General features: G+C 36.4%; 1 protein-coding gene across 4 annotated transcripts in view; it reads left to right on the forward strand.

The window, feature by feature from the left end:
* LOC131056077 (pectin acetylesterase 8) overlaps positions 1 to 12127 on the forward strand; it is a 268162-nt gene that overhangs the window by 69601 nt on the left and 186434 nt on the right. For all 4 annotated transcript variants that reach the window (XR_009108574.2, XM_057990414.2, XM_057990420.2 and 1 more), the window contains exon 4: positions 6849 to 6978. Coding sequence is in view for 3 of the 4 variants with exons in the window: in XM_057990414.2 (XP_057846397.2) it covers positions 6849 to 6978 (130 nt within the window). In the remaining variant the exon portion in view is untranslated. The remainder of the gene's footprint in view (positions 1 to 6848; positions 6979 to 12127) is intronic.

Consider the following 12127-nt stretch of genomic DNA (forward strand, 5'->3'; position numbering starts at 1 on the left):
TGTCCTAGATTTTAGGGGTTTATGTTAGGGTTTTGAAGAAACTGAACATACGAGTGGAATTAGGACCCTTCAAGGAACCTCCCAGTAAAATTTGAGCCAAAATGGATCAACTTTCTATTTTTAGAAAGTTCCTATTTTTTAGGTATTTTACAGAGTCTCGGATTGGTCTAATTTTGCCAAAAATCAAACTTACTATTTTTAGTAAGTGCTTTTCTGACCTATTTTGCCCAAACCTTGACATTTTGAAACACTTACTATTTGGGAAAATCTATTTTTGGCAGGATCTTCACAGGAAAACACTGAAAGCTAAATATCTTTGAAGATTGAACTTTCCTGAAGACCATTTCTAAATCCGGAAAAGTCAGAAGGTAGACAAGTTGGATCAAAAAATGGTTGGAACTCCTATTCCAGAAGAGGAAAGCATGCAAAATCATCCAAGTCCAGAAATTCACATCAATCCACCAATGTCATCCTGATCCGAAAATGGCCTGAAATTTGAATAAGTCTGAAAACTTGAAAGATCTTCCAAAATCCAGAATTTGCATTATGATTCCTATGGACCTGAAACCACTCTCAAACATCTTGACAATATATATGAAATATAACTTAAAGTATAAGAAAGGAAAAAGACATATTGAATATGCCACTTATACTTAATTGTGGACTTGGGCGCTAAAAAGGAGGTCTCAAGGATTTACAAAAAAGTTGTGAATTCCTCCACTTAGTGAAAATTCTGCCCTTCTCCAAGGGAGGGCGCCAAAGTGGAGTGCTCAAGGAGAATGGAGAAAGTTTAGAATTCCATGCCTAAAGGAGATTAGCACCCAAGGCATGCATAAGGCGTTGAAATGAGGTCCTCAAGGAATTCATAAAAAATGAAGAAATCCATTGCAGAGTGATTATAGCAAAGGTATCCATGGAGAGCAGGAAAGAATAAATATCCTCCATCAAAGTCAAAATTCCGCCCAAGATGAAGGACAAGTGCCAAAATGAAGGAGGCATGGAGGATTCACAAATTTCATTGAATCCTCCACCAAGTCAAAATTCCACCCAAGATGAAGGATAGGCGCCAAAACCAAGGAGGCATGGAGGATTCACAAATTCAATGAATCCTCCACCAAGTCAAAATTCTGCCCAAGATGAAGGACATGCGCCAAAACCAAGGAGGCATGGAGGATTCACAAATTCATTGAATCCTCCACCAAGTCAAAATTTTGTCCAAGATGAAGGACAAGCGCCAAAATGAAGGAGGCATGGAGGATTCACAAATTTCATTGAATCCTCCACCAAGTCAAAATTCCGCCCAAGATGAAGGATAGGCGCCAAAACCAAGGAGGCATGGAGGATTCACAAAATTCACTGAATCCTCCACCAAGTCAAAATTGTGCTCAAGAAGAAGAAATTCCAAGAAAGTGAAAAAAATGGCTAAGTGTCGGAAGTTCTTTCCTTCAGGACAAAATTCCAGGAAAGGTAAAAAATTGACTAAGTGTTTTAAATTTCTTCCTTCAAGACATAGTTCTTGGAAATCATGAAAATTGGCTAAGGCATGAAGAATTTCCTTCCTCAGGGTAAGGAACAAATTCCTTTCCAAAGGAGAATTCCTCCACAACAAGAAATCACACCCAAGGATGAATCGAAGATAAAATTTCTAAGGCAAGGAAGGAATTAGGGATGAACTAAACAAGAAATTCCCCCCCAAGGGAAAAATTTGAAAAATCCATTTTCAAGGCTCAAATGACCTCCAAATTTAGAATTTTTTGAAGATATGGATACGTGAGAGAATTCTCTCTCTCCTGGAGCAAAACCCTAAAATTGTGGAAATTCCAAAAAAAAGATGGTGGAGAATTGTTGAAAATCTCCTCCAGAGCAAGGAGAGTTCGAGAAACATCAAGAAAAATTCTTCATGGATCAAATTCTTCTCTCCTGAAGTTTTCTCTCTCCAAGGTTTTCTCGCCAAGTGGCAGCTGAGTTAACGGACGTTGAATTAATGAAGCATCTCTTTGCATGCAGCCATCACATTTATGGCATTATGATATATTCCTTCTGCATGCAGCCGTCACATTCAGAAGATGATGGTGCATTTATGGCATCACGAGCGATTTTTGCATGAGGGTACATTCATTGCATAGTGGGCACTTCTGGAATGTAATTAATAGTAATGGGATGTAATTAATTGTATATGGGCATGATGGGTTATTAATTGGAGATTCCCACCTTGTTGCATCTCGAGTGGAGAATCTTTAGGGCAAACCCTAATTAGGGTTTTGCATGTAATCATGGCTTGAGGCCTATATAAAGGGGTGACCCCCTCATTTGTAAAAGGGGAGGGAGACTTGTATGAAATTGTTGCGATAAGTTTTGGGATAATAATAGTGAAACATTGTTCTCTGATGGTGTCCACTTAAGTTATTTTTTCAAGACTTGCATGGTTTCACCTTCCTCACTTAGAATAGAAGTAGTATAGTGCTTTGATTTCAATGGAGAATGTAATGGTGTCTGATGAATTTCCATGGTTCATACTTTTTGCATCTTGCGGATTGTAAGTTGTAGTGTAAAGTTAGTCTGAGCCCCCTAAATTCGTGCTAAGTTCGATTGTGGATAGTCGTTTGGATTGTGCCGTTTTGGGTATTTAAATGCACTTTCTCTATTTGAATATCCTCTAGCATCCCCAGAAGATTGCACCGGTTCTTGCGGAGTTGTAGTTAAACTTGGCGAAGCAGAGCTTGGTTTATTTGGAATTTGTCTAGCAGAGCACTATTCATTGTTATCACTGCCCTTAGGAGTAGATTTAGATCCTTCTAAACCCTTTCCCTTTTACTTTCAGTTCATTTTACTCCATTCGAAGCAGCAACATTGCAGAATTGTCATATTCGATGATGGAGTTCCAGCCACAACAAAGAAGTGAAAGAATGATGCAAACGTAAGGCCCCTTGGATTACCGGCAATCACATCAGCCAACTGAGTCACGTCTGTAGCATAAAGGAACCTTGGAGTCGATTGTCTGATCTTCCTGCAATCTTAGCACACAATCGTACTTTGATCAAGAGAGAGTGAAGTGACCATTAGGCAACTTTATTTTGTGTTAGACGCTGTCATAAAAAACACGTCAACAAGAGGGTGAGTAGATCTTCAACCACCCAAATCTCCACATCGCTTGAGGACAAGCAATGTAATGGGGGAGGACTGACATATCCCCGTATAGACAGTGAAATCATTAGAAACATAACTGTATGCGATTTGTACATAAATGTATATTTTCCAAATATTCAAATTAATAACATTATATTGATCGATTAAATGTGTTTACACCTTAACTAATATTAGTAATGAAAGAATGCATCCATTCCCAAGTCATCTCTGGAAAAGACGCCATGCTTCCAAGGGGGTTGTGTGGTTTTAGGAGGTATAAACCACGCACACCAAGGGAAGCACAGGGGAAGGAGGTGACAAGGAGAAAATTGCAAGGAGAATCTGCAAACAGGTAACCTCATTACTCAGCCATAATATAAATTTAGTTTCATTGCGATGCTCAATAACCGACAGGATAGCCTGTGAATGTATCAAGCTGACACGATGCGGAGGGTGAGTCACCGGTTCTTCCCAGTGATGAAGAACCAACAGCTAGGCATATAGAGCGCCCCTCCCCATCGCAGGCAGTCTGGTACGCTCCCAGACCAGTTCGTGTGGGTATCACAGTGCGTCCATGGTTTATCGTTCATTAAATGTACGCAAATTGTATTCAATGGGATTTTCTGTAACTCACGTTAATAGCAATGGAAATGAATATAATCAAAGTAATTGTATAGATTAATTGTTAGTCAATCACAAATTTGGATCTATAAATAAATATTCTTGGTACATAAATTAATCAAACCTAAAACATGCCATAAGATATCCTCCCTGTCAAATATACAACCTGTAATATCAGGTTCAATTATAAATCGTAAGGATGTACTCTAGTAATCGACAGAAAGATAAACATAATTCGTAAACAATAATATGAATTAAGGAAAGAATAATAATCAATGATAGTCATGTTTCTAAAATCAAGCCAGAGGTAATTAACCAACTCTCCAATTAACAGGATGAATAAATAATGACCAACACATATTTTGAATTCATTAATCGTTGTTCCCGGTAGACATTTGTTATCTTCCTGCTGTTTTTCTGTTTGTTAGCCCATTCAAAATAAGGGGTCCAAGCCAGGGGTATACTGGTCCCATCCCCAGGTAACCCTATGAGCCCTAAGAGACGGGATGGGTTTGGATGGGTAGCCCAGCCAACCTGGAGCGTCCCCCAACGTCCTGAAAGGGCCTATTTGCATGTAACGGTTGTGTAACTAATTTACTATTATTGCTGATATATATATATTGCAATGTCTATAATGTTGCAGGGAACCCTAGATCTGATTTATTGCCCTAATCAAACCTTTGGAGTAACGAAGTTCAGGAAGGCAAGGTAGGTACAACAAGGTACATTACATGTTATGGCATTGATGGGGTGTCCCAGCTAGTGCTTCCAATTCCTCTGGGTTTTTGTTTTAATGAGGAATTGATGGCTGGTCAAAACCGAAATGATAGACTTGCTTGCTTTTAGACGTTCAGGTCACATTTTCTTGATTTTTTTTATGAGTATTGTCCACTCAAAACCAAACATTTATACGTCTTCAATCCTGGCACTTGTCTCTGTATTGGTGGTTTGAAACAGTTTTTTCTACAAGGATATTGAATTTAAACTTGATAAAAAGAATAATTATTGTAATTTTTTAACAAAAAATTTAGGTTGCTCCCCCAAAAATTGACGTAAGATGTTTCATGGCAGAGAGTTTCCAAGAACTTTTTTTCTTCTTTTTGGAACAACCAATTTTAGATCATCTTGGCTTGTGCCTAATCTGTTCTTTTTTGTTTTATGTTTTCCTATTAATATGAGTTAAGGTTTTGTGCTATTGTTCTTTTCTATTATTATGTTCATCTTCTCTATAAGGTGTCTTCATTTTTCAATGCAAATTATACTTTGTGGGTCGTAGGGATGATGCTCATCATCATTGGATTGTATGTCAGACTCTCAGCACTTATTTAGGGATTAACCACCATGTTTTCTGCATATTAAAGTGCTATTTTTTTTCTTGGAATGAAGGCATTGTGTGCTTTGGAAGGAGACTCTTTCTCTGCATTATCAAATAGTAGCTGAACTTCTGTGCTGTTTTTTTTCTCGTATTTTTCCTTCGTGAAGGAAATTTGAAAAAGGACCTATTTATAAGGCAATTCAGTCTTTCAGAATTTGCAATTTTACGATGATATGCTTCTAGTATTGTTTTGTGGCATTCTAATTTGTTTAATGTTTTAGTTTCTCCATCTAGACCCATCTTTAGGGAAGGTATTGCTTCAAAATCTGTTAAAAAAAGAATTGATTAAAAATATTTGATGAAGTTTGCTCTTCAAAAAAATCATTCAAGTTTTAGCATTATTTAGAGTTGTAGAGGTGAGAACTTCATACCATTTGCAAAGCATATAAAGGTAGGTGGAAATAAAATCACCTTGTGGGCTTCCACAAGGGGTGTCTCATACACTAAGTTGGTGCTTTGCTCGGCACTGATCTGAAAACAACCTTTACCTCTACCTGTGTATATGTGTGTGTGTGTGTATATACCATTTTCTGAGGTTATGTTTAATAAGGTTTTATTATTAGTATCCTCGATTCATAAAGACTAATATCATACTCCTTAAGGTTACTCGAGTGCTTTTCTATTCTAATTTTTTTTCTGTTTTGAATAGTGATTTTTTGTGGTAATGATCCTGGCATCTTTAAAACAAATATGGTGTTTAGATTTGGTGTTGTGGAAAAGGATAAGTTAATGACCTCTGTTGTCCTCGTATTTGGAACGTATTCATAGGACGTATTTCCTTTTTTGGTTTGTGCGACAAGCCAATTGCATTCCAAAAGACAATTCTGGTTGGGTTTAGAGAAGGGTTCCCTGCTAGGTGATACTTCAATGACCAAAGATCAGGGGAAGGAAATTTGCTAAACTGACCATGTTTTCACAATTCCTCTTGTCTAGAAACCAGAAAAAATAATGTAGATCTGTCTTTTAGGGAGGTCATTTATCTTTGCAGTTGGCAGAGCTTCAGATCACATGTATCTACAACGACAGCTTTAGGAAAGATGTAAACTCTTTGCAAGTAACTACAAAGTAGAGATGCTATCTCTTCTCTCCTTTGTGAGGAGAGGTTCTCACCAAGGTGATACCTTTTATGCAATAGTTGTGTCTGAAAATTCTTCTAAATATCGTGTCCAAATTGTCTTTATGATTGCTTATTCTTACTTATGTATGCCCATATAATACAAGCATTCTCCAATCCTTTGTCAGGAGAGTTTCTCACCAGTGTGATACCTTTATGTAATAATTGTGTCTAAATTTCCAAAATATCATGTCTAAATTGTCTTTATGATTGTTTATGCTTGTATTCACTCATCTAATATGAGCATGAGTTGCAGTACATAGTAAATTATTGCTTCTAGTTTTGTAAAGTTATTTTAATTTGATGACATTCCAAAAATGATTGTGTATTGATGACTATACAATCCTTTGTCGTCCAAAAATGATTGAGAGTGTATTGAAGACTATGCAATCCTTTGTGTTCTATTAGAAGGAATTCAATTCTTTTATAGAGTATTTTATCTTTAGTGTTAAAAAGATATTCATAGGATCTGGCAATAACCATATCAATATAGTGATGTTTTTTCTGAAAAACACTTTACTGTTATGCTTTTTGGGGAGTATTTCTATTTATTTGTCTTATAAGCAAGTAAAATACTTGGTTTCTTTTTGCTTTTTTACTATTGAGTTATAGGGTGGAGGATGGTGCAACAATTTAGCATCATGTTCTATGCGTAAGAGGACTCATTTGGGATCATCGCTCCACATGGAAAAACAAATCGTGTTTTCAGGCATTTTAAGCAACAAACCTTTTGAAAATCCAGGTCAGTAATTTGAAATCTTTACATTTCTATTTGGTCAGACTGCATTTCATTGTTTTTGTTGTTGAACGAATGTTGAATGAATGCATTTCTTTATTTTCAGTAACTATCTCAGGTAGATTTCTTTCTGATGTCAATGTAGGATTTTGTTAAATTCAGTGAGTAATATTAGGCACATTTCTTATTGAAGTCAATACAGGATGGTTTGTTATGAAAATAAAGGAACTTTATCCACACTAATTCATAACAAATACCAACTACAATACACATAACTATTTTGAAAGATTAAAAGTGGTATGTGTAAGTCTAAGACTAAGATGGAAACTTTAAGAGTGCCTTGGTCTATGGGTAAGTGCAACAGGATTATTCGTGGCTTTAATAAACATTCAACTGCCCCACTTTTATTTAACAGTTTGATCATTGCTCTGATCCTTTTTACCTTTTAAAGTAAATTATCAGAAATGAGTATTGTTATAGTCAAATAGAAATCATAATTAGATAATCTCAGTTATATGCAAAGACACACCCACAAATGGAGAGGGAGAACCGTAGTAAAATGGAAATGCATTTTTATCTAAGTTGTATATTCATTGTCCATTAGTTTTTTTAATTTACTTGACATCATAATTTGATGGATGAAAAGTTTGAGAAACTAATAAAGAAACACTGAAAATGCTGAAAAGTGTGACATGAACTCTAAGCATTGTTACTAAACTCATTTGATTGGGTGAATAATTTGGTGAGATATATTAATTTCAACCCCAACCAAATAAAACAACCCTTTGTAGAATATTGGTTTTGTGGCCATCCTTTGTTAATTGCATGGTCAAGTTGTGTCAACTAACTATCAAATAGTTGCTGACTATGCGATCAATTACTATTGACAATGCAAGCATTAACTTTTGTTTTTATCTTTCAAAATTTTCCTCTTTTTTTTGATTGGTGAGCTTTGGGATTTTTAGCTTGGCTTGAGTCCAGGTGAGGCTACAAATGGGGAACCTCATCCCCAGCATGAACGCATAGCATGGATACGAATAGGCTAGATCCGCGAGCACAGTAGCCCAGCATGGGCACAAAGCGCGTGAGTACACTGACCTAGTGAGGGTTTGGAGCACAATCTGAAGCACAAGGAGCTTGGCATGAACACCACTAATATCATTGCGAAGGTTCAAACCTACGAGCACATTGGATCATTAAGGGCATAAAGCCCGCAGTCACGATAGCCCAATGGAGATTTGAACCTTGGTGGCAGCAACAACAATGCCACAACTTAATCATCACACTATAGGATTAATCCCTCAATTTTTTCCTTTTTACTCAAATAAGTCTTAGGATTTTTTTTTTGTCAATAGATTTTTAATTGCTTTAGTATATTGTTTATAATGCTCCTAAAAATAGACATGGACAAGTTGGAACTTGCTCACATATTCCCATCCAGATTATTGAATAGAGGGTTCCACATAAACTTAATCGATATCTATAGATCAAATATAATGAAGAATATCGGTTAGCGAGCGAAAATCAGAGGGTCCCACATAAACTTAATCAACATCTGTAGATCAAATATAATGAAGAATATCGGCTAGCAAGTGAAAAACAGGTCATCCACCAAATTTTGGGAAGATTTGTTGATATGATGAAGACCATTGTGAACCCTCCCAAATTGGTAGAGATTTTCCATTTGCTCTATAGGCTTTGGGGCGTAAATATGAATGACCATTGGAGGAATAAAAAGATAGGAGATGTTGCTTGAAGGAGATCCCAAGGCATTGCCAAATTTAAATGTAACAAAAGATTCTTCTTAAAGATATCATCTCTTTTATCTATATCCCTTCTCCAACGAACATGCCATCTTTTGATGGAAAGGGATATGACTGGATTATCCTTATCCTAGCAGGCTATGAACTAGTTATTTGTAACTGTAATCTCAGATGGGCTCTTGAATCTAATACAAAGTGGTCAGAGCCTTTCTGTTTTTTGATTTTTTGTTGTAGCTTGAATTTTGAAAATAAAAGGTAATAATAAAATCAGAAAAATACGAAAATTGTTCGTTTCCAAATTAATTATTCTCATTTTTGCTTGAATTTTGAACTTTACTTTTAGTAGAGTTTTTAATTTCATATTAAAAAAAATACAAAACAATTATAAAATTCAGAAATGGAAACATATTCTAGAAGAAAGCTAGGGTGAGACATTATAGTGGTATAAAGAAAATGATCTTGCTAGCTTGTCTGGGATTGGGTACTTTGATGTTAGTATAGGTTAATCCACAAGAGCCAAGATATTATCGAAGGGAGATGAGAGAGAAAACCATGGGTGATTGGGACTACGGAGAAGAAACCAACCTCCAAGATATTGTCAACTGAGGTAACAAGGTCTTAATTAAGGAGATGAGGGAATCCATGTTGGGCATAGCTTAGGATTTGAGGGAAATGAATCAATTATTGAGTGCATTTAGACCACACTAGAGTGTGGGGAAGGTAGTAACTTAGTCAAGGATAGGGTTTCAATCAACCCACCCAATAAGAACTTTTAAGCCAAGTTCCTACAAAGAGAAGACTCTCTTGAGGAGGAACAACAATGTCAACCTCACATAGAACGTGGCTACGTATCATGAGGAGTATAATTCTCTTAGTCAGGCTAATGATCTAACTTTTAGCGAATACTATAACACAAGGGCAATTAATGAGATTAGAAGGGGAAGAGGTTATCAACAATATCAACTTGGAGAGACATACAACATTGAGTGTGAAAGATTACCTTACCTTAATTTGATGAAACAAACAAATTCTCTATTAGGGCATGGTTGCAAAAACTCGACACTTCCAATCAATTTCTATGTATGAAGAGAAGACTATTAAATTTAGAACCTTTCACTTGGAAGGAGTCGCCCATGATGTTGGCATCGTAGGTTTGATCATAGCTCCATAATTGCCCTAGAAGAATTTAGTCAAACACTAAGAGGTTTGATTAGATCAATCTTGAGGTTCACTTTAGAGAGCTAGCACAACTTAAATAGAGTGGGAGAATGGACAACTATGTTGTTGAATTCCAAAAACTTGCCATTTTGTTTTTTGACATTTTAGAAAGAAGAATTATAGTTCTCTTTGTAGAAGGTTTAAATGAACCCCTTAAAGGTTTGGTTGAAGCTTTTAAACCTCATTCACTACAAGAAGCAATCAAGAGGGCCTTCAATTTATAATCATCAACCTCTAAGAACAAATTCCAACTCAAGGCACCTCTTTGAATCTCAAAAGAAAGCCTTCCAAAAGGAAATATTGCATCAACGTAATAATTCAAGAGAAAATTTCAAAGAGGATGAATTTAAGAATAAACTTAGGAGAAAGAAACTATGCTTCCCTTGCAAAGAGCCTTGGGAACTAGGCCATTGTTGCTTGGGGAGAGGGCAAGTGCATTACATAGAAGCTATGCCCAATGAAGAAGATGAGTACCTTGGACTTGAGGTTGAGGTAGAAGAAAAGAAAACTAGGTAAGACACCCCCATAGGCAATTCTCTTTGGGGCCCATAAGTATCATCCTTTCCGAGTTTGATGGACTCTCCATTGGCAAAAAATCGCTGTAGTAATTGACAACAAAGACACTCACAAATATATAGATAAGGGACTAATAACTAGAAGAGATTTAGAGGTGAAAGACTTTGAAGGATTTGGTGTTGTAATGGTCGATTGTTTTATCATCCCTTGCAACAAACTAATGCAAAGACTAGATATTGGATGATCCCTAGCTTCAATATGATTCTACATAGTAGGCCTAAGTGATATCGACATGGTCCTTGGAGTGAAACGGTTGTATTCCCTCGGGGAGTTCATGCAAATCTCTCAAACATTGAAACTTAAGTTTGAATTGGAAGGTAGGGATGTTGTTCTTTGAGGCCTCTCAAATGGAAATCTTGTGGTTGCCTTTGCTAAAATTTTGGAACGATACTTTTGTAAAGAGAAAGTGGCATGGACAACACAATTTCTTATAATGGACACAAAATTGTCTATGGAGGATAAACTCTATCATATTATTGTTAATGAATTTTGGACAAACATAACATGATATTCAGAGATATTCCATTGGGTTCACTCTTCAACAAGAATGTTTAACTCATAATAGAACTCGAGGCACCATATTACTACTCTCCTAAACACAAGAACCATATCATGGTTCTAATAGAGGTTGATGTGATATTGGACACACAATGTTTACATTCTATAGGAGAGTTGACCGCGGAGTGGAAATCCAAGGGAAAAGAGGTAGGACTTTAGGGCATCAAAGATAAAGCTCCAAAGGTTGTCGTTGCTAAGTGAGGAGAACATTAGCTGGGGAAAATTGTGTCTTCATCCATAGGTGAGACACTTAATGAAAATATTTGGGTTATTTTGGATAAGCATAGTATGGTGTTGGATGTTATACCCCTAGGTTAGCCATTGAGTAGAGGATCTCATTTAGAGATAGGAAAGAGATATGTTGGAGATATCTCTCCTATTGAAAAAATAGGATTTGGCACCATGAAAAGGATTTGAGAAAATGTTCATAATAACATCAAAGTAGCACAAGATATTGGATGATGGTAAGCAAAGGTTTTCTCATTCTGAAATTTCACTTGATGTTGATCATTTCATTGGTGAAGATGTTGATTTATTTGATGACACTTGTAGTGAATCAGCCACTCAAGAGTTGTCTTTGATGGGTGATGAAGGCATATGTAATTCATTTTTAGAATTGTCACCGATTACATATGATATGGCAACTCTTAGCCTTATGGGTGTTTGAGGATGTCCTCAAGAAGTGGAGAGAGGGAACTTTTTGTCTTTGAGTGAAGGAGGTGCATTTGGTGAGTTGTCACATTTCTTGCTTGACCTAAGTTAGAAATGGGAAGGTACAATCATACATCTCATCTCGATCATCCCAAATATTTGCATTTATGCTGTTAAACATGCACACTTGGTTATTTTTCAAAATGGTCCAATTGTTTCTCAAAAGGATCATCAAGCTACATTGACTGCATAAAAACATGAATGATAGAGATGATAGATACCATACCACTTTTTGGCAAGAATTGTTTCACCTAACAGGCATGATATCCAAGCTTTACAAAGTTTGCAAGATTATGAAGAGGGATGTAATGTCCCCTTTTTGGTTCGTT

This window comes from Cryptomeria japonica, chromosome 8 (assembly GCF_030272615.1).
Source record: "Cryptomeria japonica chromosome 8, Sugi_1.0, whole genome shotgun sequence".
NCBI classification, from domain to species: domain Eukaryota; kingdom Viridiplantae; phylum Streptophyta; class Pinopsida; order Cupressales; family Cupressaceae; genus Cryptomeria; species Cryptomeria japonica.